General features: G+C 40.8%; 1 protein-coding gene across 16 annotated transcripts in view; it reads left to right on the forward strand.

The window, feature by feature from the left end:
- The window catches only part of BNC2 (basonuclin zinc finger protein 2), a 445,041-nt gene that overhangs the window by 337,306 nt on the left and 80,305 nt on the right, over window positions 1–27,430 (forward strand). The window contains exon 1 of one of the 16 annotated variants that reach the window (XM_065549489.1): window positions 17,713–17,851. The exons of the other annotated variants lie outside the window; for them this stretch is intronic. Coding sequence (XP_065405561.1) covers window positions 17,756–17,851 — 96 coding nt within the window. The 5' untranslated portion in view covers window positions 17,713–17,755. Of the gene's footprint in view, window positions 1–17,712; window positions 17,852–27,430 lie in introns of those variants that run through there. 16 annotated transcript variants of the gene reach the window in all.

A 27,430-nucleotide genomic window follows, 5' to 3' on the forward strand; every position in this document is an offset into this window, starting at 1 on the left:
CATGCATACAAATAGAATAATCAAATTCAGTGAATCATAACCTTTTCAATTATCTATTATATAACCTATCTTGCATAAAATATATCATAGTTATGCCATAATCTCATCATATAATAATATTACTATAAAATATGGGGTGTGATGCCACACACATATTTGGTCTTGCGTGTAATATTACAACGGAGAAAGTAATTTGCACCTATTGAGGTGCGGCGGGGGCTAGTTGGAACACACTGGTCTCATTTCAGCAAGGTGCTTAAGACCTTCCCTAATTTTAACTTTAAATCAGTGGGAATTGTGGCCATAGCCTCTCTGCAACCAACAGAAATTCTCCCTCCCAGTGCTTCCTCTCAGATGGAAGAGCTCGACGCCCCTTACATGATGATTGTCATTTATGACCTGGATGTCACCACCGCCTATTTGGTCTTGTGTGTAATGCTAGCATGGGAGCACATACACATGAAAAGTGGCAGCTTGACAATTCTGGAGACCAGTGTTGTTCTACCCATGTACAGAACGGGTATTGTATTGGCAATGGCAGTTCAAGCTTCCTTATGTCACCTCCCAACCATCCCTCTAGAGGAAGCATTTCTAAGACAGTGTATCTGTCTATTTATAAATTTAATATATATTACAGAAGACTTGTGTCAGACGCTAGTTGCATTTTGTATGTTTTGGATTGATCTGCTGACTGTCCTCTTAATTGATTTTTATTTGTTGATTTTATTACTACACTCATATTAATGTGTAAACAGTGAGAGGAGGTTGTTTTGGGGTTGTCTGTAAGTTTGAAGGGTATTTAGATAGCTAGGAGAAAATGGGCATACCTGTGGAAGGGTTAGCTCTAACTGAAGAGGGCCACAAGAAACAATGTAGGGCTCACATGGTCACTGTCCCCAGATGTGCAACTGTGTAATGTAAATCAACTGGGTTCCATGGTTTAATTGAGACCCTGGGTTTAAAAAGTTTTAACTTATAGTGTGCTTGTTCTGTTGACACATGGTAGTCTGCAGTATCAAAAATATCAATGGAAATGTAGTACGTTAACAGGCAACTACTCACTTTACCAGTTTAAAGACTTGTTGGCGGGAGTAGGGTGAAAATATCAACACAGTAGAAAACTTCAGTCTTCTGGGTTTAAAAATGTTTCTGATCATTTAAATGTCAAGCTAGTTCGAGGTTCCTTAGATGTCTGGGAGATTTGAAATGAATAGACATCTCATACACTTGCAGATTTATATATTTTCCCCAGCAAATAATTTTGTTAGCATTAGTGTTAATTTTTCAAGTGTATTTTCCTCACAATAGTGCAAATGCTAAAAAAGAAAGAAAGTCATAAACGAAGACATTATTCACACACAGCACAATAGTCGGATCCAAGCATTAGCCCACCATTGGCGGCCACACAACTACACTAATATCTCACTGACACGCTCACTTTCACTTCAACAATGCTGTTATCCACAGTGCACACAAGAAAGAAATGAAAATCACACTGCCATGCAAAACCTTAGTTCCTGTTGTATTGTACAGAAGTCCATATTTCTTATTGACTCAGCTCCATTTTTCATTGTCAGAACCTAAGCCCCAATTTAGCAAGGTACATAAGCACATGCACATGAGTAGTACTATTGACTTCAGCAAGTTGCTACTCATACCTTTAAGGTTAGGCACATGCCTAAGCACTCTTCTGTATTGGGGCCATTATGAAGGTCTGTTACCTCAGTCACTTCCCTTTGCAGCTGGGATCACTAAACTCAGCCACTTTCCTGGAAAGGCTGCCATTTATTTAAAATGTAAAGCTTTGAATGGGAACAAATTACAGGTCACTACAATAGTGTGTGTGAGGAGTTTTTTGATTGAAAATGACAAGGTTCCTAGCAAGTTTCCTTTGTTTTTAACTCTTTCTTCTCCTGTAGATTCCCCTATGGCACTTCCCTGATGTTTATTTGCTCTAGAGAAGTCGAGCAAAAAAACCTGGGATTTGTGGGTGGGTGGCAAATTCTGCATTCTGAGCCTCTTGAATGGGCAAATCCTGTCCTACATCTCCTGTCAGTGATGGAGAGCCCATTGTGCATGAGGGCAGGAGAGCCCAAATTAGGGTGTCCAGAGCCCCTGTGTGCCAAGTTGCTGCACTCCTTATGTGCTCTCCATGAACAGGGAGTAAGTGGAAGGGAAAAAAAGGGCAAAGCCACCTCACAAGTCCCCTGCCTGTTCCTTTCCCCATTCCCTTGGGGCGGTTGTATAGGAGCCACTGCACCCCTGAGGAGACAGTAGTGGCCATGGAGTAAACTTTGCAAGATGATTCCGTTCTTTCCTGGACCTTGCAGGCCTCCCTAATCTAAAGCATAGACCTACTGCTCAGGCTATTCAGGGAGCTAAGAATTTGCCTAAAGTGCTAAGCTGATTTAAAGGTATGAACAAGCTACTAACATGAGTTTCTGTTCTCTTCAAAATGAGACTGGACATAATTTACTTAATACGCTCTGTGAAAAAAAGGAAAGGGGTTTTGGAAAAGCAGTTTAAGAGCTACATTGATACATGAGAGATTGAGCTAATGTGAAGAATACAGTACAGCTAAAGAATCAGATGCAAGGAATGGAGGAGTTTTAAAATGTTATGTTTCCATCAAACTTTGGCATGTTTAAAAATCAGCCTTCCTTCCTAGTATCCTGGCCTTTTATTTCTATTGGCAGCTTGTAGTTTGTGTCACTCAAAAATTTATAATGAATCCATAAAAAATAAATAGTATTGCATTTTGTTTGGGGAAAACAGGAGATCTGCACTTTGACAGATTCACTTAGATGGGCTGACAACATAACTGCGTTTTGGTGTGCATGGCTTTAAAAAAATGTTGGACATATTTTGTGTATAGCCCTTTGAGAATTAATTCTGACCAGATTACACTGTAAATAATGTTAACAGTCATAAAATAAACACAGCCGTGGTTTGTACCATATGTTTTGTAATTATTTTGTGGCTTCTTTTTTGTTTGTTTTTACTAATAGGGAGCCTAGTGATAGTTCTGTGAAGTTGTGTTTATGTATTGCCGAGGGGGGGCGGCGGGAGGGAGTAAATTAAACTTGTACTTTTAAAAAACTTGACTTCACACACGAGTGTGTCTGGGCAAATTTGGGTATTAAAACAAAAAAAGGCTCCAAATATGTAGTCACTAACATTACAAACACAGTATAATAATGTTTGTGTGGGACAGATTTTGGTATCTAATTTAATAGCACCTTAGTCCATGAGCAGTCCCATTTGAAGTCCGTCCATTCCCCATTTGCCCCTGCCCCCACTCTTTTACTTGGGCTGCTTAAATGCACCTGTATTTAACAAACAGAGAGAGAGAGAACAAGGATTTGGTCAAGAATATTTTTGGAATGCAAATGTCTAAATGTTCTGCATTATTGTTGCCCCTTTATTTCGAGGGAGGCAGGGGAAAATGGCGGTTATTTTGATATAGAATAGATCTGAGAGCATAAATAGAAGGTGAACTGTTGCTCTCATCATGTTACTTTTCTTTCCTTATCATGAAGGGCAGGTTGTCCATCCCACCAGAAGCTGCCACTATTAATGTTTGATAAGATTTTTGCTACTTGTTCTGTCCTATTGCCCATTTGCACATACATGTTATGCAGCCCCTTTTTCTGTTGCCTTTGCTTCATCCTGTCTCATCCGCGAGTAAAGTCTTTTCCCGGTTGCCTTGTGGACTATAATATGTCTTCAGCTATCAGTTAAATTAGGTTTCTCAATTCATTCATTCTGTTTTCCTCTGATTTAGCAGAAAGCTTGGATTTTTCTGGCTGATGCAGCCAAAGGAAGAAGGCATGCAGTGCATTTGTGTGGCTTCTAGTTTTGTGTTCTAAAATGGCAACACAATGTGTAAATTTCTTCTGCACACTGGACTTATTCCATGCAGTAATGGTACCAACCAACAACACACGGAAAAAAGCATATAGCAGTGGGAAAAAAGGAGCGGGAGAAACCATCAAGTGGCCACCAAAACCATGGAGAAATTAGGGAAGGAACAATGCAAATTTTAGTCGTCTTTTTTTTTTTAAACAAATTTAAACTGGGATTTTTCAAAGGAGTCTGTGTGTGTTTTCTGCCCAAATCCCATTGACATTCAATGGGGAGTTGGGTGCCTAATTATCTTAGGTACTTTTGGAAGCTTACGTTGTGTGAAAGAAAAAGGTTTCACAAAACATAATATTTAATGGAAACGTTTTAATGCAAAGTTAAAACAAAAGAATGAAAACAGATTGGTTTAAATTGAAGCATTCTCTTGAAGTGTTTGCAATCCAGATATTGTAGAATTGTTCTACGGTGTAATAGCCAGGATGAAACTGACAAGGAACTATATTTTAAATTTCTGAAGCACAAAAAGTAAGTCAAGAATATATATATGGTGAATAGTACAATAAGTACAGATTTTAAAAATTATTTCAGTTTCAATAATCTCCGGTTACTTGTAAAACCTCAGTTACCAAAATTGGGCCCAATCTTGCAAACACTTAAGGAAGTGAGTATCTTTACCATCTTTTTATGTGTTGGGGATTGAGCTTTTAGTTTTCTAGTCTTGGTTAGTTTTGCCTGCCAGGATCATGGGAGTTAGAGATGGAAAATATTCTTGTACTGGTAGGTTATCTCGTCCAGAGGTTCCCAGCCTGTGCTTTTTGGACCACTGGTGATCTACGGAGCACTTGCTGTCTGTGGAGAGTGTGTTGATCTCATGGCACCTGGTCCTCTTCCCTGCTCCTAGATGCTGAATTGCATTAAAAGACAACTAAAATATATTGAATATTTTCCTACTATTATTTTTTACATATAAGCAATTACTCTAAATTGCTACAGGGATGCTGTGTGACTGGAAATGGGAGGGGAGGTAGTTCAAAAACCAATCTCTCTATCAACATAATGAGCTCCACGTTATCAAAAAGTTTCAGAAACCCCGATGTAGTCTATCTTTCTGTCAGTGTAGAATTGTTCTCTGGGTTGTGTGTGCTGAAATCATGGTGGAGAGGGCAGTACATAGACCTGGAGAAATAGATTTGATAGAGTTTTTCCAGGCTGCTTTTAAATATACCTAGTAGAAGAGTGTCTGTAATTCCCTTGGGAGGCTATTTAGGTAACTAATATAGTGTAGGCATTGTTAGAAAATTATATAATAGGTTTAATAATGTAGCTCTCAAATTTGGGAGAGGGAGAAAAGAAGTGCAGAAATTATCTCAACAATACAAATTAATTATTCCTCCTATCAAAAGAAAACTTCTCTGAAAACATCTCCCCCCTCCATTATTCTTGTCGGTGAAGGACAGATTCAGCATCTGTTCTCCTGCGAAAGCCCTCAGGAAAAATTAAAAATCTGTTCTTGCAAATTCATCATTATTATTAAGAACCATAATTCACCTCGTGGTTATCTCAGTCCTTCTTCAGCTCTCATCTGAGCTCCATGATGACACTACCTTCTTGAGCGAGGCATCGTTCCAGCCTCGTCTCATCTCTCCCACCTTAATTTGTAGTGATGCGCTGCAGTTTGGTGACAGACAGTTGTTCGTGCTTGAATAACCCGAGATTTGAATTCTACAGTTTGTGGCATCCATGTAATGCTTAGCAGTAGGTACAGCTGTTAACTATTCGCTTATAAATAATCTTTTTTCCCCTCTCAACCTGTCTCCCAGGTAGTGTACCTGTCACCATTAATAACTCATCGCCAGCTCCCCTGTGATTTGGGCCATCACTTGTCATTCACAGTGGAGCAGTGCTCTGGCCTGCTATTGAAGCTCACACAAGCTCCTTCAGCTATTCACTCATCCCAGCAGCTGTATTGTTTCAAGTTTCTGACTTACGGGAAATTACGTTGATGGCTTTCACAGCCAGACACCTGACTCATCCCCTCACACAACTAATTTCACACAAAGTTTTGCCTGGGCTTTTAAGAAATGTCACGTTGTCCTCTCAGGGCAGTAAATTTGAGATAAATTGTTCAAAGCTCATCCATGTCCTAACTGGCAATGCACCAGGGGCCCATTATATATAATAATTACGCGCACATATGCTTAGCTAATAGCATACTGTATATCACGTTGTTTGTATTGTGGTAGCACCTAGAAGCCCTAGTCATTGACCAGGACTCCATTGTGCTTGCTCCATTGTAAAAACACACAACAAAAAGTCACTTGAGCACACACATGCTTTCGTTACCAGCCTTCTATTAAACATTTTTTTTACTCTGTATGATTGGATAGTGTCACTTAACTTCTATGAGGAGCCCAGATTGGGGCATTTATTATTGTTGCCTAATCCTTGGTTTCTATAGAAATCTATTATAAGAGGTGGACTAGGGTGGGGAAATCAAGACACAAATCTCATGAACAAAGACAATGCTTTGAAAATGCACCCTAACATGAAGTGATGTGTGGGTAGCAGCTACATTTGTTGATTATTTGCTGGTTTAAGATAGTTTTCCTCTTTACGTATCCCATTAACAGACATGGGTGCATAGCAGAGTGATGACTTTGAACCGCTTTATTCAATTTAGCAGCTCTGATACTCAAATTGGGTTGAATCTAGAGCTGATCAAAAATTTTCCAGTGGAGTATCTTCCCATTAGAAAATGCTGTTTTGTGACAATCAAAACTTTCTGCAGGAATGTGTCAAATTTGATGAAATTTCATTTAGGAAAAAATTAGGGGTGGGGAGAAGGTGTTTCAAAAAGATCAAAACAATCTTACTAGAATTCTTTCCAAAATAATCTTTAATTTTGAAACTTGAGCTTATAATTATAGTAAGATATAAAATAAAAATGTCAAAATCTGAACAAAATGTTTCAATTTTTATCAAAATAAAATGTTTCCATTGACCTGAAATGAATTTTTTTCAAACATTGTGTTTCAACATTAATATTGAAATTTGTTGTTTTTTCATTCCAATTTGGAATAAAAACAGATACTGAAATGTTGGAATTTCCCATGGAACAGAAATTCCAACTTTGACCAGTTCTGTTTGATTCCCTTGAAAGAGGTTTGAAGGCTGTCCTGGCTTTGCAGTGAAAGCCCCATGTTTGTGACCTTTCTCAGGTTCTAACCCCATCCCCAGGCTAACACAAGTTGGTGACAATGAGATAAAGTATTTGGTCTTTCATAGTAATGTGCACACATCGTGCTGTTCGTTAGCATGTGATAATGCTATCCATCTCAGAGAAGATGTGGGAGGAAAGGGTCTGTGCTGACCGTCACTTTGAATGATGCTGGTGAATAAAAGACAACCCCTTAAGGAAGAAATTGGCAATATCTCATCACCACAAATGTGGGATCACCACACATTCACAGTGTACTCCAGGCAACAGTGCAACCCATCATTTTCTGAAGGGAATGCTTCCTCGTGCAGTAGAATGGCAAGGCTCTTTTGTGAAAATAATATAGCACACTTGTGGAGGGGCTTTTCATCTAGATCTCAAAGAACTTTCCAAAAGTGGGTACTAATTATTCCCTTTTTAGGGTTGGAGAAGCTGTAACACTAGGAGGAGAAGTAACTTGCCCAAGGTAACACTTTAACGAGCAGAGCCAGGAATAGAACTTGCGGCCCTTAACTCTGGGACCTGTGTGCAATCTAGTAGATCTGAAATGCGCTAAGCTCATCGGGCCAGGCACTCAGCTGATATAAATGGGTGTAATTCAGTTGAAGTCAATGAGTGAAATTTATCCCCAAGCAGAAGGCCAACATAAGCATTATGCACCACTTCAATACCATCTAAGATCTGTTTTGAGGACATAAGTGGTGCATGGCCCTTTGCACAGGGGTGGACCTCTCTTGGGCATCATTAAACTGGACAGTTCCATTCCTCCTCTTCCTGATGGGGTGGATATTTGGAAGCCCTACTTTTCATTGAAATAAAAGCTTCTTCCTAACAATTAATTATTAAGTGTTCCAGGGCTTTATTATATATTTATATGTTCTCAAGAGCTTTTCTCTCTCCCTCTCTCTCTCACTATTATAATGTCATTTTGATTGCAGTTCACTCGCTTCACTTCTCTTTGTCAGTTCATGGCCCTCTCACCCAAACAAGATGACACACTCATTGCAAAAGGGATGCCAGCAGCCCACCAAGGTTGTAGAAACACAAATAAATAAAATGGTGTTTTGTTTGCTTTTTGTGTAAAAGCAAACTCTATGATGATTATAGATCAGATTTTTTTTTTTTCACACACTGTCCTTCTGTGAACATGTTTTCATTTGTATGCCCGGGGTCACTTTAGACACAGAATGCCTCTGTGTTTATGACTCCAACTGTTTTCCACAGCAAGAATATGATTTGACCCCAAATTTATTTTCTGTTTATTTTCTTTCTTCTCTCTCTCTTCTCTCCCCGTGCCCCCGCATCTATGCATGTGAATAGTAATCCTCATTAAGGAATGCCCAAAACACAGACATTCTCTCCCTTCTCCCCCTTCCAGTGGTCACTTTCAACAGCCACTTGAGTAGCACAAATCAGATGTGAAAAAAGATTCTCAGATACTGCGTGTGCTTTGTTGGAAGTGCTTTATTTCTCCCTCTGCGGTTCAGCAAACTAACTTTTTGCTGGACACAGTGGGGTTAAAAGAGAGTTAGCGGTTTGGTCTTTTGGCATTTTCCAGCTGCTCCTCAGGAGAATATAAAGTGCCTGTGGAGCAGGTCCAAACCAGTGGATGTTTAAGGGAAGAAAAAAAAGTTAGCTGAAGAGCAACATTCTTGTGTGACTTAGTTACCTTCTGTCGTGTTAAAAAAAAGATTGTTGTGCTTTACAGTTTTAAACACCAAAAAAAAAAAAAAAAAAAGTTAAAAACACCAAATGACCTCCAGGCCTGTTGGCTCTTGAAACTCAGTTTATCAAGTCTCCTCCGCCTTTTTCCCTGTAAAAATCCAGAGTGAAGTGTGAAAAGCATCAGAAAGTCTCATTTGTGCCAGTGCAGCCTTTTAGTCGCTTGCCAGCACCTTCATCTCTTCATATGTTTCTAGCTAAGGTCTAACATGGAACAAAAACCCGACAGCAATAGAGACCAGATGCCGGTATTTCTTCTCTGTCACTTGGCTGCTGAGCAGATGGAATTTATATCAATCGGGCATGCTAGGAGGAAGAGGCCGTGGCAGCCAACATGTGGAACTGGGGCTGAGTGACATTTTTGCTAATGTTTTGTCCTTGTAGAACATTATGCTTCCTCTTTGCTTATGAGCTGTGGTTTTCCTGACTCAGACGAGGTTCCAAGCCCAGCTGGAATGGCTGTCCCCCCACCCTCCCCCCCTTTCAAGAGAGTGCTGGGAGCTATGGAGGAGTAGTGGGGCCCCGCACAATGGAGCTCTTTATTAAAATACCTGACATCTGCATGCAATGCACCCAAATCATCTTAGCTGAACATAGGAATTCACTGGGCATTACCAGTCACTTTTTGTCTGTTTTTGTATGCTTGTTTGATTTATATAATGAATGAGTGCCTCTGGCAAAGGAGTACTTTGAGCATATTATAGGACAGGAGCAATTTTCCAAGAGGTATTGTCATAGATGGTCTCAGAATAAGAGTATTAAAAGCAAAAAAAAAAAGAAAAGAAAACAGGTTTTTATTTCTGTCTTCAGTCACCCTGTTAAAAAAAAATAAAAGCAGCAAAATATTGAGAAAACTTCATAAAGCATAAACTACAGCAGTCTCCATGTCATGCGGCCATTCTGTAAACAGAGATCTAATACTGCAGAAGCCTTAGATTTCATGTAGTTAGTGGAGTTTTGAAAGTTGATATCAAGATTGCCTGTGCACGAAAAAAAATAGTAGATTCAGATTAAATTTGCCAAAATAAGCAAAAAAACCCCAAATTCATTAGATTTAGTTCTTTTCAAAGTAAGAGAGTGGGGGAGCTGTAGTGATTTCTGCTGAAGCAATATAACACGCACAGAGACATACTTGAACATTTTAGTGGCCAAAGCTGTGAAAATACTACCGGGTCAATACAATCAGGGCCAATTCAGCTGCTCTGACGAGAGTAGCCGTGTGACTACTTCAGTGAATAAGAACTTCTCCGCATGAGAAAGGAGCCGCAGAATCAGATCCTCAGTTTCTGCCCTCACTGCGGCTGAGAGGTGTGATTCCTAGTGTGGGTAGACAGACTTGCACTAGCTCCATAGGAGTGTGGACATCTGCAGCTTGGGCTAGTCACCTGAGTCCAAGCCGCCTGACCCCGCTGGGCCCGAGCTTGTGCAGTGAGCCCGTGCTGTGATGTCCCCAATGCTATGTTTGGCATGCTAGGGTGAGTTAGTGAAAGCCTGGGAATCGCACCTCCCAGTTGTATTGTCGACATATCCTGAATGTCAGAGCACTGCAGCTGTATCTGAGTTAAACTATGTATAATCACAGGTGTGAATTGTTTTACTAAACCTACTTTTTTTTTTTTTAATGTACTTAATAGTACCTTGAGGGATTTTGTTGCTTTTTTAAGAAGGGGTGGATGCAGGGCCGGCTCCAGGCACCAGCGCGGCAAGCTGGTGCTTGGGGCGGCCAACGGAAAGGGGCATCACGTCCAGCTCTTCGGCGGCAATTCAGCGGCGGGTTCCTCAGTCCTTCTCAGAGGGAAGGACCTGCCGCCGAATTGCAGCCGAAGAATGAAGGCCCGCCGATCGTGGCTTTTTATTTTTATTTTTTTGCTGCTTGGGGTGGCAAAAACGTTGGAGCCAGCCCTGGGTGGATGGGATTATTTTTTGGACCCCGTGGATCTCTGATAAACTCTGTTTCCCTCCCTTGACTCATTGCCCTCACCCTAAAGTCTCCATCAGGCCTGTTTTCCTTCTTCTGAGAACACCTTTGTAGCTCATCCTGATTCATCTGGAGAGGTCACTAGCAAGTTGATGTGAGATGTTACTTCCTGTGTCACGTTGTGAGTGAGCTGCCTGGGCATTGCACCTTGCTGGCCTGGGAGTGAAGGACTTGTGTGCATTCTTAAACTTGGGTCTCCCAAGTGGTATTGAGGGTTGCCAACTTTCTACTCGCACAAAACCGAACACCCTTGCCCCACCCACTGCCCCACCCCTTCTCTGAGGTCCCGCCCTCTCACCCTTCACCCTTTCCCCACTCCCCCCCCCCCCGTCGCTCACTCTCCCCACCCTCACTCATTTTCACCAGGCTGGCTCAGGGGGTTGGTATGGGGGGGGGGGGGTGAGGGCTCCGGCTGGGGATGTAGGCTAAGGGGCGGGGGCAGGGATGAGGGCTCTGGGGTGCAGGAGGGTGCTATGGGCTGGGATTGAGGGGTTTGGAGGGCAAGAGGAGGATCAGGGTAGGAAATTGGGGTGCAGGAGGGGGTCAGGGGTGCAGGCTTCGGGTGGAGTTTACCTCAAGCAGCTCCCAGAAGCAGCGACATAACCCCCTCCGACTCCTATGCAGAGGCATGGCCAGGTGGCTCTGCATACTGCCCCATCTGCAGACACCATTCCTGTATTTCCCATTGGCTGTGGTTCCTGGCCAATGGGAGCTGCGGAGCCAGCACTTGGGGCGGGGGCAGCATACAGAGTCCCCTGGCTGCCCCTACGCATAGGACCCGGAGGGGAGACATGCCGCTGCTTCCAGGAGCCGCACGGAGCCTGCCTTAGCCCTGCTATGCCAACGACTGGACTTTTATTGGCCTGGTCAGCGGTGCTGACTAGAGCCTCCAGGTTACCTTTTTGACCGGGTGTTCTGGTCAAAAACTGGACACCTGGTAACCCTAAGTGGTATAGAGAATTTTGCTCCCTATTAAACTTCTGGCAAGGCCAGGAACTTTACATATGTTGGTTTTTAATGTACTCAGCCATTCTAGTTTTGTAGAGAGTCATGTCCTATTAAGGCATTAAGTAATTCAGTCTAGGTAACCTAAAGTATGACATAGGTAAATGTAAATTATATAGCAACGTAATGTTATAAAAACTTAACAATACCACATTTATTATCACAACACTAAAGCCATACATAAATGGTATGTATTAATGAAATGTATCAAACTACAACACAACCTAACTCAATAGTCTAAAGCCCTGCAAATTAGGTCCAGTTGTGCACAGTGCTGAGTGTCTCCTGCAAGACGGTGAGTGTCATCAACTTCAATTAATTTCTGTGTAGTATGAGAACACGCAGCACCCTGGAGGGTTCAGCCCTTTCTTCTAGTCTCTCTTCTCATTCTGAGCTGTTGGGCCTCCTCATTCCCCACTGATTGCAGTGGGCATTGTTGGTGCTCGGTATCTTGGAGAAGTGAGCTCTTAGTGAGCTAATTTTTCAGCCCCCTCAAAATTGTCTCATTATTGAGCAGGTTTGTGCTTAGCTTTTTCTGGGAGATTTTTTTGTAATATTTGCTCTTTACATTATCACAGTGCATGAAACCAATGAAACACTTTAAAGTCTCTTTCTTAAAATGAAGCTGCTATGTTTTAGAGAGCACTCTTACGTTTCTTATTGGAATGAGACGTCTGCGAATTAACCCTTCCATATCTTTTCCTGTATGTTACGCTAAGCTGTTCAAGCATGGTGAAAAAGCACTTTGTTGTGATAAAACTGTGCTCGTAATTAGACTGAGTTCTGATAAGTTTCAGCCTGTGACACTTCAGCACAGTATGAGGATGGGACGGGGGGATGGAGGGAATTATCATAAGTCATAGACTTTACCGGTATGTTTAAAATTATTCATAAAGAAAACTGCCATAAGGGAGTGGCCTGGATGGTCACCTCAGTTTTTCCTATGAAGGATGTGATGCATCTCCTAACTCCCAAGCTCTACTTGCATAGGGGTAAACAAATGAGCTTTATACGTGCCATTGCAATAAAATCCATAATTCTCCACACGACTTGAGGAAATATGTATTTTTTATATTTTAAATCATTTCTTGCTCAAAGTAAAATCAATTCACCAGTGTTTGTTATACTAGTGTGAGTAACTGTTTGCTTGCACTATTTTTAATCCTTTCTGGTTAAAAATAAAAGATTCAGACACATGGAAGCAAAAAATACTACATCACTTCCTCCTCTCTTGCTCTCTCTCTCTCTCTTTTTTTTTTTTTTAAGTGTCGGTGAGATTCCAAAACCTGACTATTATTTAATTGTGCTTTGCCTACCTACAGTAAAAGCGAGAAATTACCATATAGGGGTATGTAAACCTCTGTTTCACAACCCAAATAAGCTAACCTCCCTCCCTCCCTCCCTCCCCCCTTGTCCCTGACACACACACACACACACAATTGTACATAAACTTAATAAATCTGAATCTTATCTGTATCTGCAACATCCAGTGGAATCACAGGGAATGCTGTCAGCCCAAACAGCCTGTGAAACCTCAGATAGGTTTGGAACAACAGCTCCCAAATTTTCCAGCCGTGACATGGATAGTGTAATTCTTTCTCTCTCTCTCTCTCTGTATCATATACAGGATGTCACTTCCCCTCTGTTTCAGTTGTGTCATGATGACACTGACCAATTTGAAGCAAAGTAACATGATATAGTGCATTTTAATACCAAACCTAATCAAAGCATGCAATGGAATTTATTTGTCTCTTTATGGAATGGCTGTCTACCAGCTGCTGGAATCTTTTGTGAATCTGAAATAGATTGAAAATTATCATTATGGCTGGCCAAAAAAAAAAAAAAGGAAGAGAGAGAGAGAGATTTAAAATGACCAATGAACAGCATAAAAATCATAAAGGGAGGCATTTTAAAAGAAACCTCCAAACAGGCATCTGTGAAATTTATATTCACAAAATCCTGTGTTTGCATATGTAAATGGGAGTTGTCCTCAGATGAGTGAACTTAGTTGCCTGTACTGTGTGTGTCAATTACCTGTTTGCATGTACAGATATCAGGCTGCCAGATGTGCAAATGGGGATATGTGCACAATTTTGGAAACACCTTTGAAAATCTGCTCCATCTATTTCATTACACATCTGGAAAAGATAGTGGATTATGTGTCTTTAATATATAATTTTCTTCATTATGGCTAGATCTTGAAAAAAATTACTATGAAGACAAAGTAGGCCTATGTCTGGTAGTAAGTGTTTGCAGAATCAGGCTCTTAGTTTGTGTTAGCAAATGTCTAATTAAAGAACGGGATGGCATAAGGAAAGAATAATGTGGATGTGTCATAGTCCACACCGTGATGCAGTGTAGATATAGCCATAGTTTTCTGAGTTTATGAGCAAACAGCATATGTCCTTCCTATATAAAACAATGCCAGAAAAAGCATGTTGTTTTTCCATTAAGTTCAAACAATGTGACAATAACCAGGACGTTTGGATATTTAACCAGTATATATGCAACACAAGGGCAAATACCAAAAATAACACAATAAATAAAATGCTTCTTGCACCAGATCCACAATTCTTTTTGTAGCCTTCTTGAGTAAAAAATATATCTGTTAATAGGGTTGAATATTTAACAGAATTTATGTGGCTGAGGACTGGAAAACACAGAGTAGCTTTTGTGTTTACCAGGCCACCCCAAAAGGCAAGAGGGCATACGGCACTTATAAACAGTGGCAGAGCACAAGCAATGTTGTCTTTGAAAAGTTTTCATTTTTTCCCTTGAATCAGCTACAGTCTCTTGCTTAAGGTCACCACAGTTTGCAATCTTTGGCAGAAGACTTCTTCCATTTTTGGTAGTGGCAGTCTGAATTTTTTGGAAGTGTTTTCCTCTCAAACTCCATTATCTTCCAAACCTGTTTCATGTTATCATTGTCAGATGCCTCTTCCCCACGTTTCTCAGAAAAAAATGGGTTTTTAAAAAAAAAAAGCATGGAATTGAGAGTCATATGGTTATGATTTGAGAATGTCAAGCCTGATTTTTTTTTTTTTTTTTTTTTATTTAAAAAAAGCTGTACCTTTTTCTCTGGGCAGTGAACTCGCTGCAGAGACATCAAAGGGAATGTGTGCTGGATCAAGGTGATTTTTTTTTTCTGGACCACATCATTGCCAGCTGTGGTGTTTATGATTAGAGGCAGGCGTTCCAGACACCTCTGAGTCCTCAGTAAGCGTCAGATCTTTAACGGGATCCATCCCGACAGAGTGACACTAAACAGACAGCCAGAGGGGAGTTGGTGGGGTAAAGCGGCGGAGGAGGGAGTCTTTAGTGCACAGTGCACTCACCAGCCAAGCTTATAACAAACTCTGCTAATGCCAGGATTTAGGCTGCCCAGAGGCCCTGTATCACGCCTTCCAGGACTGCTTTCATTAGCAGAGGGGATGACTAGAGCCCAGCAAATGCCGTCATTGATCCACTTTCACTGAGCGCATGGATGTGCAGCATTCAGGTCACAGCCCACTCAGCTTTAAGCAGCTCCATTTCACACTCCTGACAGCCACATACTGCCTACTTGCAGGAGCTGACACAATTCCCTCTCTGATCTGATTCTCTGCTCTGTGCAGCTAACTATATTGAATTCCCCTTGGATGCTCCCTCCACTAAAAATATTAACACTTGTTTACTGGTCCTGTTGACATAAGAATTCTGCAAATAGCCAGCCTGTACTGATAGTAGCACTCCATTTGACGCATTCTCTTTTTGGTCTTTCCTCCCTGCTCCTCCATCTCTTCCCTCCCCCCCCCCCCCCCCCCCGCACACTTTGGTGGGTAATTTAACTGTGTCAGTACTAAATTGCCTTGCAGAGCAGAAAAGAGAATGTACTGTCCTCCTTAGAATAAAAGCTACAAGCCAGGATTTGATGCAGAGTATCCACAGAGTTTAGAATTTGGTTGCTTTTAATTCAGATATTGTTCAGGAGAGAAAGTTTTATCCTAGTCATTACTGAAGAAATCAGTTGGCTTGTATCTGAGATGATGGTGTAAAAGTATTTATTGTATATGGTACCTTACAGCCCATTTGGAACAGAGATCACATAATAACGGTGCCTGTTTCAGCAAGATCCAAAAAGAAAAAATAAGTTTAAATTAAATAATACTCTTAAAAAAATAAAAATTATTTCTGTGCAGAAATCCTGATAGGATTCCTATGCTTTTACAGCAGGCTGTATGGAGTTATATGACCCCCACCCCTCGTGCCTGTTAGCGCAGTGCTGGAGAGAGAAAGGGCCTGACCCTGATCTCGCTCTGGTTTAACATGGGTGTAACTTCATTTACTTCAGTTAAGTTATTCCTGATTTACAGTGATGTGAGATCAAAATCAATCCAGAGAAATGATATTACTTTGCTGCATACACTAGTGAGTAGTGCTCAGTGAGAAGGCAATTCAGCATAGGAATGATGGCCTTTGCCTGCTCTGTTTGGAGTCAGAGTAAGATTTCAGTTGCACCAGCATAAATCAGCAGTAACGCTATCAAAGTTAATGAATTTCCATTGGTGTAAAATCAGAATCGGGCCCTTCCTCACTGCTTTTCCCAGCTGCCAGTTCCCTCTCCCATATCCTTTGACAAACTCCACCACCCAACCTTTTCCTCAATTTCACTTCCCCCTAGCTTGCCTTAGAGGTACACTCCTTCCTATCTCACCTCTCAGGTACAAGTTCCCCAACCCCAGACATGTACTCTCGCCCACCCTGTTCCTAGGTCTTCAGGGCACTCAAGTTTTCCAGTGCTTTGCACCTGGAAACTGGGTATTGTTAAAGGTCTAAAAGTAAAATCTCACTAAGTTTATGTGCCATAAATAACACCTGTCTTTGAATTCCTGACTAAAGGAAAGAGCTAGTCACATGGTTACCTTTATTATTAAAGTCCATCATATTTAATTGACATCAGTAACAGGTTACCACATAAAATGTATTGATTAATTGATCTTTGAAAATAAGCAGCATATTAATTATTTCCCAAATGAATTTGTCAGCCCTATTCCAAATACTTGCATTGGGATTATAAACACTATTTAAAAAATTAGAAGGTAAAAAGCAGAATATAGAAACTGGAAGAAGGGCTTCACTGAAAATATTACCCTGCAGCAGAGAATAAAAGTTTTTAGTACTGTCTTGCTTTAATTAAAAGTTTTCCATTTAAGTAGTAAAGCCACAACCCCTTGTTTTGTTTTGGGCCCCTTGTTTTTTAGGTCTCCTGGGCCTGGGAGCACTGTGAAGAACCCGTTTTTAGTCCCTGGGATAGACAATGGAGGGGGTCAGTCAATAATTATTTAATGACAGTAGATGCTGAGATTCAAAAAGTTAAAGCCTTACAATTGTTAAAGCACAAATTGTCAATATCACAAGACAAAATATACCAAAGTAACTATCCTTAAATCAGACTTGAAGTTCTCAAGCAGCATTTTCCTACTTTGCCTCTCTGTACATTTTTATTATCAGTAGAAAAATTTTTGTTGGGTTGTGTGGGTACAGAGAAATAGACGTTTACTGGCATTTACTGATAAAAATCTAGTCCTTCCAAGCCTAAGTACAGTAAGTGAGTGCTTCAAAAACATTGATGAATTTATCTTCACAACACTCATGTGAGGTAGGTTGGCATTATTATTATTCCCATTTTACAGATAGGAAACTGAAGCACAGAGACAATAATGTTAAAAGTAGAGTTGGCCGGAAAAGACAAATCCTACCCCACGAAAAAACATTGTTTAAATAAATACATTAAATAAATAAAACATTCTCCCAATTTGATGAAAAATCAAAAATTTAAAATTGTTCACGGTAGGGATCCCAGGAAAGTTCCATTCAGGAGAACCAAAATGGAATTTTGTGGCTTGTTGGCTGCCTGCCTGGAAGTCTCTTGTCAATTTCATTTTCTTCCTGCAGGATGAAAGTGAAATTGGTAAGACCCTGCCTTCCAGATGGGCTGCCCGAGGCTAAGTACCCAGGCTCTCAGCCTCCGCACATCCCCCCAACCCAGCTGCCAGCAGAGGAATGTTGAGACACAGGAATTCCAGGTTCTGAACTGAGTGTGCTCTTGTGGTTATTGACCCTTCTCCCCCATCTCTCCCATCCTGTTCCTCGCCTCGCCAGCCTGTCCCATCTTAGTGCCAGCCCTACCCTACCACTTCCGATCCATGTGCCAGTCCTCCACTCCCACCCCGGTTCTTTATCCCAGTCTTCCCCTTATCCCAGTTCCTTGTGCCAGTCTTCCTACCCTCTCCCCAACAAACTTTCAGGTCTGGCTCCATACCCCTCTGCAGAGGCAGGATGTTTATTCCTTCTCCTCTACATTGCCTGGGCATCTGCAGCAGAAGCACTGACAGCACAGGAGAGTTCTTTTCCTCTCAGTTCCTATCCCTGATACCACAGAAGTCCCTGGCTTTCAGAAGGGCCAATTGCAGGGAAATGCCTGCTCGGCCCCTGCCATCCTGGGCTGGAGCATGCTCAATATGGACAGAATCTTTGAAGAATTTAGTTGCCTAACTCTAACAAGTCTCTATTGAGCATGCGCAAACTGAGATTATCAGAGCTCACAGCCTGGCAAATTCTGGCAGATTTTCATTGGGATGGCAAAAGGCAGATTTGATACCTGGGGTGACCCCCCTGCCAAATTTCAAACCCTTGCACCAAAGCATAGAGACACTGGGCAAACATGGGCAAAACAACATCTTTTCCTCACATCTTATTTTGAGAAATGGGTTACCTGTTTTTGCTGAAATTTAAAATATCAGCAGACACCCAGCATAGAAAATTTCAGCCCAAACAATCAAAATTTGGCAAAGTTCTAAGCAACTGAAAACAATGAGATGTGTCAGGCAACCTTAACTCAAGATGTCACTACCTGCAATGCCTATAACACATGTACTTGATTCTTCCTTTCTACTAACATAAACTCGGTGGCTTATTATCTTATCTTTTAGCATTTGGTGTGAATCTTCATAGTTGTTTGGGATGTGAATTGCCTGGGAGGCTAGAAGAGGATTGGGAGGAATGCAATGTGGTGGGGGAGTAGAAGGATACACATTGGACATTTTCTCTTGTATAAAAATGATTGAAAACTTGGAAAAATGTAGGTCCGCAGGTTAAATCTGCTCCAAGACAGCCTTAGTGTGCATGGCCAGCACTTACTTAGATGATCACCAGAGGTCTCACTGACCTTGGCAGCATTATGTGACTCATACTTTCACATGGATGAACTGTTCCTGAACAATTTCTTCAATGTACTAGGCACAAGCAGGCCTTTTATTCATTTTATGTCAAGCAGGTATGGGTTCCCCTCGTCCGTCCCGTCCCCCCCTCCCCTTGTTTTTTGGCTTTAAGAATCGTTACAAGGAGTATCCAGGTTGTGATTCCTTTAAGATCTGTGTGTTTGTGACACAAGTTAATTGTTGTTCTCTTTACTAAATGGCATGACGGTGAGGCTGCCTGCAACTGTGAATTACCACCATTGCACCTACGTTGTTGTTATTTCCAATAGAAAAAAATGGGTCCAATCCTAGTACTGCAGCATATTGTGTTAGAATGGAATCTGTATCTGTGACAGATCACTATATGCACCTAGGTTGGTATCTCAGAAAGATATGAAATGCTATGCTGCAACGGTAGTTAAAGTTGTAGCCAGCTTACCATTATAACCCAGATAGTGAAACATTTTTGCTTCTTGTCTTCACTAAAACTAAATGAATCCACTTGAAATTTCTTGTGTGGTCCTCTGTTCTACAGCAGGAGAGGTGGTTTTTTTTTGTTTTTTTTTTAGGTCTAAGGGTAATTGGACAAGGTGTTTTGGAGATATGAGAGTTTCAGAACATAAATGGTTTTTCACTGTTTGAAAAGTCTTCTAAAGTGTTTTTGGAACAGCATATTTCAGAAAGCTTGGCCAGGAAACTCCAAATCTGGGGTTATTAATCTTTCCTATATGAGAACCTAGTGCGTTTGAAGATTTTGGGGAAGATTAAATGCCTAATTTTGGAATCATTTGACATGGACTTTTTACCCTTATAGTCAATGAGCTGTCTTGCAGATTTTTAAGGTCTGCGGTCATGCACTCTTCCTAAGCATCCTGCATTGTTGAAATAGCTGTCTCACTTTAAGCATACGTCTACACTGCAGTCAAATATCCGCAGCTGTCCCGTGTCAGCTCACACAGGCTTGGGTTAAGGGGCTCTTTAATTGTGGTGTAAATGTTCAGTCTCAGTCTGGAGCCCAAGCTTCAGGACCCTGCAAGGTGGGAGGCTCCCAAAGCTTGGGCTGCAGCCTGAACCCAAACTAATTAAACAACCCCTTAACCCAGCAGGCCAGCTTCGGGTATCTAATTGCAGTGTAGACATACCCTAAGGGTAAGTTATTTAGTACGTCCTTGGCAAAATAGGATGGGTTCAAGAACTTTAAGGACCCCGCAGGCTTTGTCCCCATAGACTTACTGAAGTCTGCGGACTCTTAAAATTCTAAGTGGAACTGAACAGTATGAAGCAATGAAAGAAGTCTGTAGGCATAACTTTGATGAAACTTTGTGTTTTTAACAATAAGGAGACTAAGTTATATTAATGAACACAGCTATCATCTAGGAAGCAATCTAAGCATATTTGGTGGAGACCAAATACTTTTACATCAAGGGTGGTATCATTTATTTTATCTTGGACAACTGTATACAAAAATTAAGGAAATTCCCAGACAAAATAATTCACTATATTAGGGTTTCATTTCTAAATTTGGTGAAACCTCAAAGGGCCAAAAAAAAAACCCCACTCTTTAAAGGGGAAGGGTTTTTTTGTTTTGTTTTGTTTTTTTAAAAGGTGGCTGAGAATTGTAATGGGAAATGTGAAGGTTCTCACACATAAGATTACTTGAGCAAAAAGATTTCATTTATTTTTAAATATTTAAAATGTTTTAATTACCATATCAATAGTTATTTAAAACAGTGTTCCAAAATGCAAGATTTTAATTAAAAATTTAGACCTTAAAATTCTGTGAGTAAAAGATCCTGGATTAACTAAATTGACTACTAACATCACTGACTGAAATTTGCAAAGTTCTTGATGACATCAAACTGATACCTCATAGATAGCTCTACATGGATTGGAAGGAAAGGAATGGGAATTGAAGCCCAGAGGGGGAAGAAAGTGAGTCTCAAAACCCCTTTCCACCACCTCATGTGTGGAGTCCTCCGTGATCCAGAGTTGGGAGAATGGAAAATCAAGATGCTCAGGGGTGCACGCATGGAATTCTTGGCGGCTCTCTGAATGATATGGGAGGGGGTGTTATGGATCTTCTAGAGCAGGGGTCGGCAATGTTGGCACGCGGCTCGCCAGGGTAAACACCCTGGCGGGCCGGGCCAGTTTTATTTACCTGCTGACGCGGCAGGTTCGGCCGATCGCGGCCCCCACTGGGCCCTCCTGGGCCAATGGGGGTGGCGAGAAGCCGCGGCCAGCACATCGCTCGCCCGCGCCACTTCTTGCCGCCCCCATTGGCCCGGGACGGCGAACCGCGGCCAGTGGGGGCCATGATCGGCCGAACCTGCCGCGTCAGCAGGTAAATAAAACTGGCCCGGCCCACCAGGGTGCTTACCCTGGTGAGCCCCGTGCCAACGTTGCCGACCCCTGTTCTAGAGGCTCATACACTCCCTGGTGTGCATGTACATTACATAAGCAGCTGTTGTGCAAATGTGCAGTATGCTGGTTAGATTTGCAATAGACCTTCTGGGAATTCTAATTTTTAGCTGCAGTTGCTTTGGAGCTGATGCTGGGTCCATATCTGGCACAGTCGCTGATCTCTTTGGAGTGGATGTTGCCTGATACAGATTCAGGAGCACTAGAAAATGCTTTGGGATACTTTGAAGTCCTCGCATGTATAATGGTGATCTTTAACAAAGATTTCACTTTGTCTGTGTATGTATGTGTTTATATTTGGGGAACCAGGACATTCTAATTTTCAAGTTCTTATTTAAAAAGAAAAATGTTTGAAAGGCTGAAAATTCATAGTTAAGTTTCTAGAAACAAATGTAACTGATTCTGTGGCAGTGCTCATCCTGTGTTTATCTACTGCTGGTAATATCTCTTTGACACCTAATCACCTACAATGTCTTCCCTCATAAATTCTCATCTACCATACTGCAGATACACATATACACCTCTACCCCAATATAACGCTGTCCTAGGGAGCCAAAATATCTTACCGCGTTATAGGTGAAACCACGTTCTATCAAATTTGCTTTGATCCTCCGGAGTGCACAGCCCCGCCCCCTGGAGCACTGCTTTACCGTGTTGTATTCAAATTCGTGTTATATCGGGTCGCGTTATATCGGGGTAGAGGTGTACTGTAAAACCACCTCTCAACCATTATACAAATGGCAACACTTCTCCACTTCAGCTCTCTACATGCTAATGGAAGAACCAATTCGATTTGCACTAGCATCACTGAGGGCACAATTTGGAGACTATGAGAGGCGAGTGTGCATGGGCAGAATCCTCTACCGCTACCTCATCCCTCCAGCAGCTCAGAAGGGCCAGAGAGAGAGAAGGCTATAATAGGACCCGCAATGTGCAAACCATTAATTCCACTAGGACAATTTTCAAAAGTAGTCTTTTGAATTCTGTGCGCGGGAACCCCGCTTATAGGCAGGTGGGCATGAAAAATGTTTAATTTTGCTTCTTAAGTGGTTATTTGCACATGGAAATGTATAATTGGCTTCTGAAGCTACAGGCTCATTTGCGCTCTCTTGAAAAGTAGCCTCTCTAGCTCCAGAAAATCTGTTTTCAAAACAGACTGTGGTTGACACCGGCTGTGTTGGAAAGTGCCATACAGAAGAACTGAAGATGAACTGAACTTCAGGTTCTGTTTCCCCTTCCACTATGGAAGTTATCATAGACACTGAAAGCAGTGTAAGAAACTGTATCCATTCTTCTGCTTTAGGTGGTCTCTGTATTTTGCAAGGTAAACACAGATTTTTATTATCTCATTTCTGTATAAGTGCATAAAAGAGGGATTGATCGTTAACGCTTGTGATGTTAAAATGTGCTTTTTAAATCCATAACTGATATAGGTTCTTAAACATAGTGAATTTAAAATTCACCTCTTAGGACAGATTTGTTCAAGATGAAAATAACATCTCAGCCACATTTTTTTTTCTTTTTAAAATTGCCCCTTTCATTGTCTTACGACTTTTTTTTCTTTAATGTGCCTGTTATCCAAAGCCTTTGCATGGCACATAATATGATGATTCAAGGGTTAAAAGTCAAGTGAGCTTCTATAAATCAGAAGACCGTTTCACTTATCAGAGTACTGTTTTTCACCTCAACAGACTGCTGGTTTTGTCCTTGGTGCCAGGCTCTGCCTTATCGCTTAACCATCAGCCCTGCATACTGGAATGCTCTTTGTTTGGATTATTTACTTCCACTATAAACAAAGATTAGAGCAAAAAATTTCAGTCACGGGGCCCATGCGCCGTCGAACCATTACTGGAAAATCACAGTCGCGTGTTGCAGGGAGTTGCTTGCTTCTCTAGAACAGGGCTGGCAGTAGGACATTTTGGTTTAAATGCAAGAGGATTTCTGACGTGAAAAGAACAGGGAGAGGGTTCCTAGACTTTTATATCTGTGTGAGATTTTGTTCATTACACTGTTGGTTATAAAGTGTATAATATGTGCAATGAAGGGGGAACCTCACAAGACTGAGATTTCATTCTGAGATTCTTCAGACTGAAATTTTTGCAAAATTTCCAGTACTACTTGCTTTCAGTTGAGCTGAAAATACTGTGTGGATAGCCTTTCTTTTGTCATACTTCAAGATCTCCACTTCTACCTGAAATCAGGAAGTACAGAGCCAGGATTACGATGAGAATAAGCAAAAACAGTCAAACTGCTCTGAGCACACACAAAAAATTCATTTGAATTTGGGGGTGGCAGAATTAATATTATTCTAACAGGATCAATCTGCCCTCCGCCTCCCTGAATTTTTTCCTGACTGTGCTCAGAAATGGGCTCATTGTCACAGGACTATTGTGGGGGGGAGAGGGGAGGGAAGAAATTGTAGAACATGTAAAGTTTTTTTTTCCCCAGCAATTTTTTTATTACCCAACGGAATATGTTGCATTTCTCCCATTTTGAGTATCTTTGCCTTCCATTGCAAATATCCTTCCTATCTCTCTTATACCAAATTGGGCCAAATCCTGGTCCCTTTGAAGTCAATGGAAAACGTAATTGGAAATTGGATTGGCCCTGTGAACCATTTTTGCCTTTAAGTATGTGAACATATAAGGGAAAAGGGCTTCTCCATTTCTAAAATGGAGGAAAAGCTTCAGGGTTGTGTCATGTTAAACTATCTTTCCTGGATAAAATCCCTGGAACTTAATAACCTTCTCTACAAATATATTTAATGGGCTTATTGGCATGTTAAAAAGAGTGGTGGCACATGCTGTGGCCATTATAATTGCTAAATAATGGTATGTAAAATATTTATAAAGGTGCTATTGATTTGATGTGGATATATTTATAACATCTAATGACAAAAAGCATGAATAAATGCTCTTTCTCCAAACAGCAATGATACTTGTAATAATGTTATGTAATACTATATATGTTAATGTTACTAACAATACAAATAATACAGCATTGTACCTATTTATAGTAGTGCCAAAATTTTGTGAAAGGTTTTTTAAGTTTTCATGAAAGGATTCTCAAATCAATGCAACTTAGTGGTCACCGTTCAAATAAAAGAAGGTGAGTGTGCTTGTTTTAGTGTCTGCTGTAATGTGTTGCGGTCTGGCTGGAGATTCTCGTGGAAAGGGTGTGTTGATACAAATATGTATTTGATTAACTAGTCCAACAGCCAGATTCTTTTCATGAATGTGTGGGTGGATAGAGTTGAAAAAACTTACTGTGTCCATCTCTCTGAGGCAGACACATTTTCACACTTAGTTATTCAGTGGTGCTGCTGCCATTTTGTAAAATTCTATATCGTTGTGTTGAGACTGGGGAGAATAATTCTCTCCCCTACAGAAATCACTGGGAGAAATTCTCTGGCCTATGTGAGGGGAAAATGTTTCTTAGAAAGATTGAAATAGCTAATATATACCTGGTTGGGTGTGTACAAATGCCAAACAACTCTTGTATTAAAATGATAAACTTGGGTGCTTTGACAGAAGTTACAAATAGAGTGGGATGAAAAATATTGGACCACTAGAAAATAACAGTTAAATGTCATATTTTTCTATAGTTGTGGAAAGCATCTGTAAACCACCTATTGTTTTTGTGTTACCACATGCAATCCACAGCAGGGGAAGTGGTTACAGGAGCAATTGGGTAGTTTTATCCTGGTTTTGTGTGTTTGTTTTTTCCTCCCCTTTGAGACACAAGGTAGTTTTCACAGGTGAAGATGTTTCTTTATGTGAATTCCTTCTCCACTCAGGAAAGCTGTAACCTGGGACTAAGGAAAAAACTAAAAGCTTGTATGAGGACCCATATTTTCCAGGTTAATATTTTTGCCAACCCTTCCCACCCAAATGCCAACTTCCTTCAATCCTTTTGGAGTCCCCTAACTCTTTAACGGGAAGGAGACAATTGGTCCCTTGCTCTTCAATGATGGTGCCCCAACGACCAATGTGGTTATGGGAGTCGTGATGATGATGAACTCTTTTTAATGGTTCTCCCACACTTCTGATGGATGGTCTGGATGGATGGATGGAATACATAACATCACCATTTAAATTTTGCACTGAACCAAATTTTCAGATATTCTTGAGTTTAAAAACATTTTTAGAAAAGAAATTTCACACATTGTGATGGGGGAAATTCTCCCCAATTTAGAGAGTAAACACAAGACCCTCGGCTCCCCACATTAATGATTGCACCTTAATTTAATAAAGATAGTGAGATTTCTCTGTGCTCTGGAAGGAATGGCAGAATCTACCTTAGTAGCATTCTAGAAAAATATGGACAGCTACTTATAGTGCCTTGTGAATTAGAGAATTAAGGCTGGGATTTTCGAAGGACTCTAAGGGAGTTAGGCACCTAAATACCATTCAAATTCAGGTAGATGCCAAACTTCCTTAGGTTCCTTTGAAAACCCTAGCTTTAATGGTTAATTATGATGAATTTTACATGCATATCTGATAAATTCCTTTCAGATCCCTAATTTTCCCCATGACACATTAGCAGAGACCTTTGGGCTTTTTGTTTTGCTTTCCTTTAGTTCACTGGTTCTTAACCTTTACTGCAGCCTGCACCCCTTTGGTTCTCAAAATATGTCCTCGCACCCCTTATCAAAAATCGTTGAAGTAGGTCAGTTCTTTAAACCTAGATATATTTTTTGTTTGTATATTACAGTAATCATTAAAAAGTATAATGTTAATAAATACATAGGTTTGATGAAACAGAGTAGTTGTACTTACGTGCCTGTGCTTAATTTGTGTTTTCGATTATTTACCTTCTAAAAAAATCTGGCATGTCTCACCCCCCCCAGAAAGGGCATCTCGCACCCCCAGGGGGTGCATGCACCCCAGGTTAAGAACCACTGCTTTAGTTCATTCAGTTTTCAAAGAAGTGGGGAGTGCATCCTAGATGATGACTGTATGTGAGTCTCTCCCATTTTCTTCCAAGTTTCCATGAGGCTCGGGATGGACATACTGTGCATATAGTTGATAATCTATTGACTGTGCATGTTTCCCTGAAAAAAGGTTTTGTGTGTATAGGAATTGGTTTATCACCTTTATTAAAACTTTGTAGCTAATTTTAGAAGTAAATAAAATAAGATAAAAAGCAAGGGAGATCTGTGTAATGCTCTGTAGTAAAAGTGATCACTGGGGATTTTTCGAATAAATCCACAGTATGCTGAATGGTGGTGTTTGCAATAATGATAAAGGAATATTACTATTGTATCCAGTATTCCTGCTTTTAAAGATAATCAATCATTGTAACTTCAGGTAGTGAGATAAGTAGGGGGCCTATTTTGTGGGTAAAAATCAGAACAGAGCTCTTTGAACTAGCAAAACATGCTTAAAACATATAAAGGGTTATGTGTTGGCTGATCTCTGACCATATGCAAGCAATGTAGACCTGCAAGCCCCTCCCACAGCATGAACATGCAGTTATGTAAAAGAATTTGGTTAAAGTCAAGCAGTTCTGAGGATATTGGAATCCACACCAAAATGGGTCTTAAAACTTCCTATCTCTCTGAGTGAAGCATTTAGCTCATGAAGTGTTACAAAATAACCAAAAGGATTTTATTGTGCATCAAGTTATCAAAATGACACCATACTAACAGCAGGAAAAGATGGGGGGAAGGAAGAAGAAATCATCGAGCATTATGTAAGCATTAGAAAGCGAGGTTTGATCCATGGCAGATGCTGAAGCTAACTCCTGTGGTTTACAAAGTAAACTGCATCCTGCACAAGTTAACTCACCATCAGCTCTGCCTTCCTTGTCCCTTAAGCTCCTTGGAGTTGCTACAATGCGATGAGAGTAGAAGGAAACAGTGGGGAGGAGGACACATGTTCGTAGTAAATCTTTGTGGTGCAGCATCTTTTATTTAAAGGGAAAAAACCCAAAACATTTTGATCTCAATTATAAGTAGGGCCTGCTTGATTCACAGTACTGCAAGTA

The sequence above is a fragment of the Chrysemys picta genome, chromosome 6 (assembly GCF_011386835.1).
Source record: "Chrysemys picta bellii isolate R12L10 chromosome 6, ASM1138683v2, whole genome shotgun sequence".
Taxonomy (NCBI): Eukaryota; Metazoa; Chordata; order Testudines; family Emydidae; genus Chrysemys; species Chrysemys picta.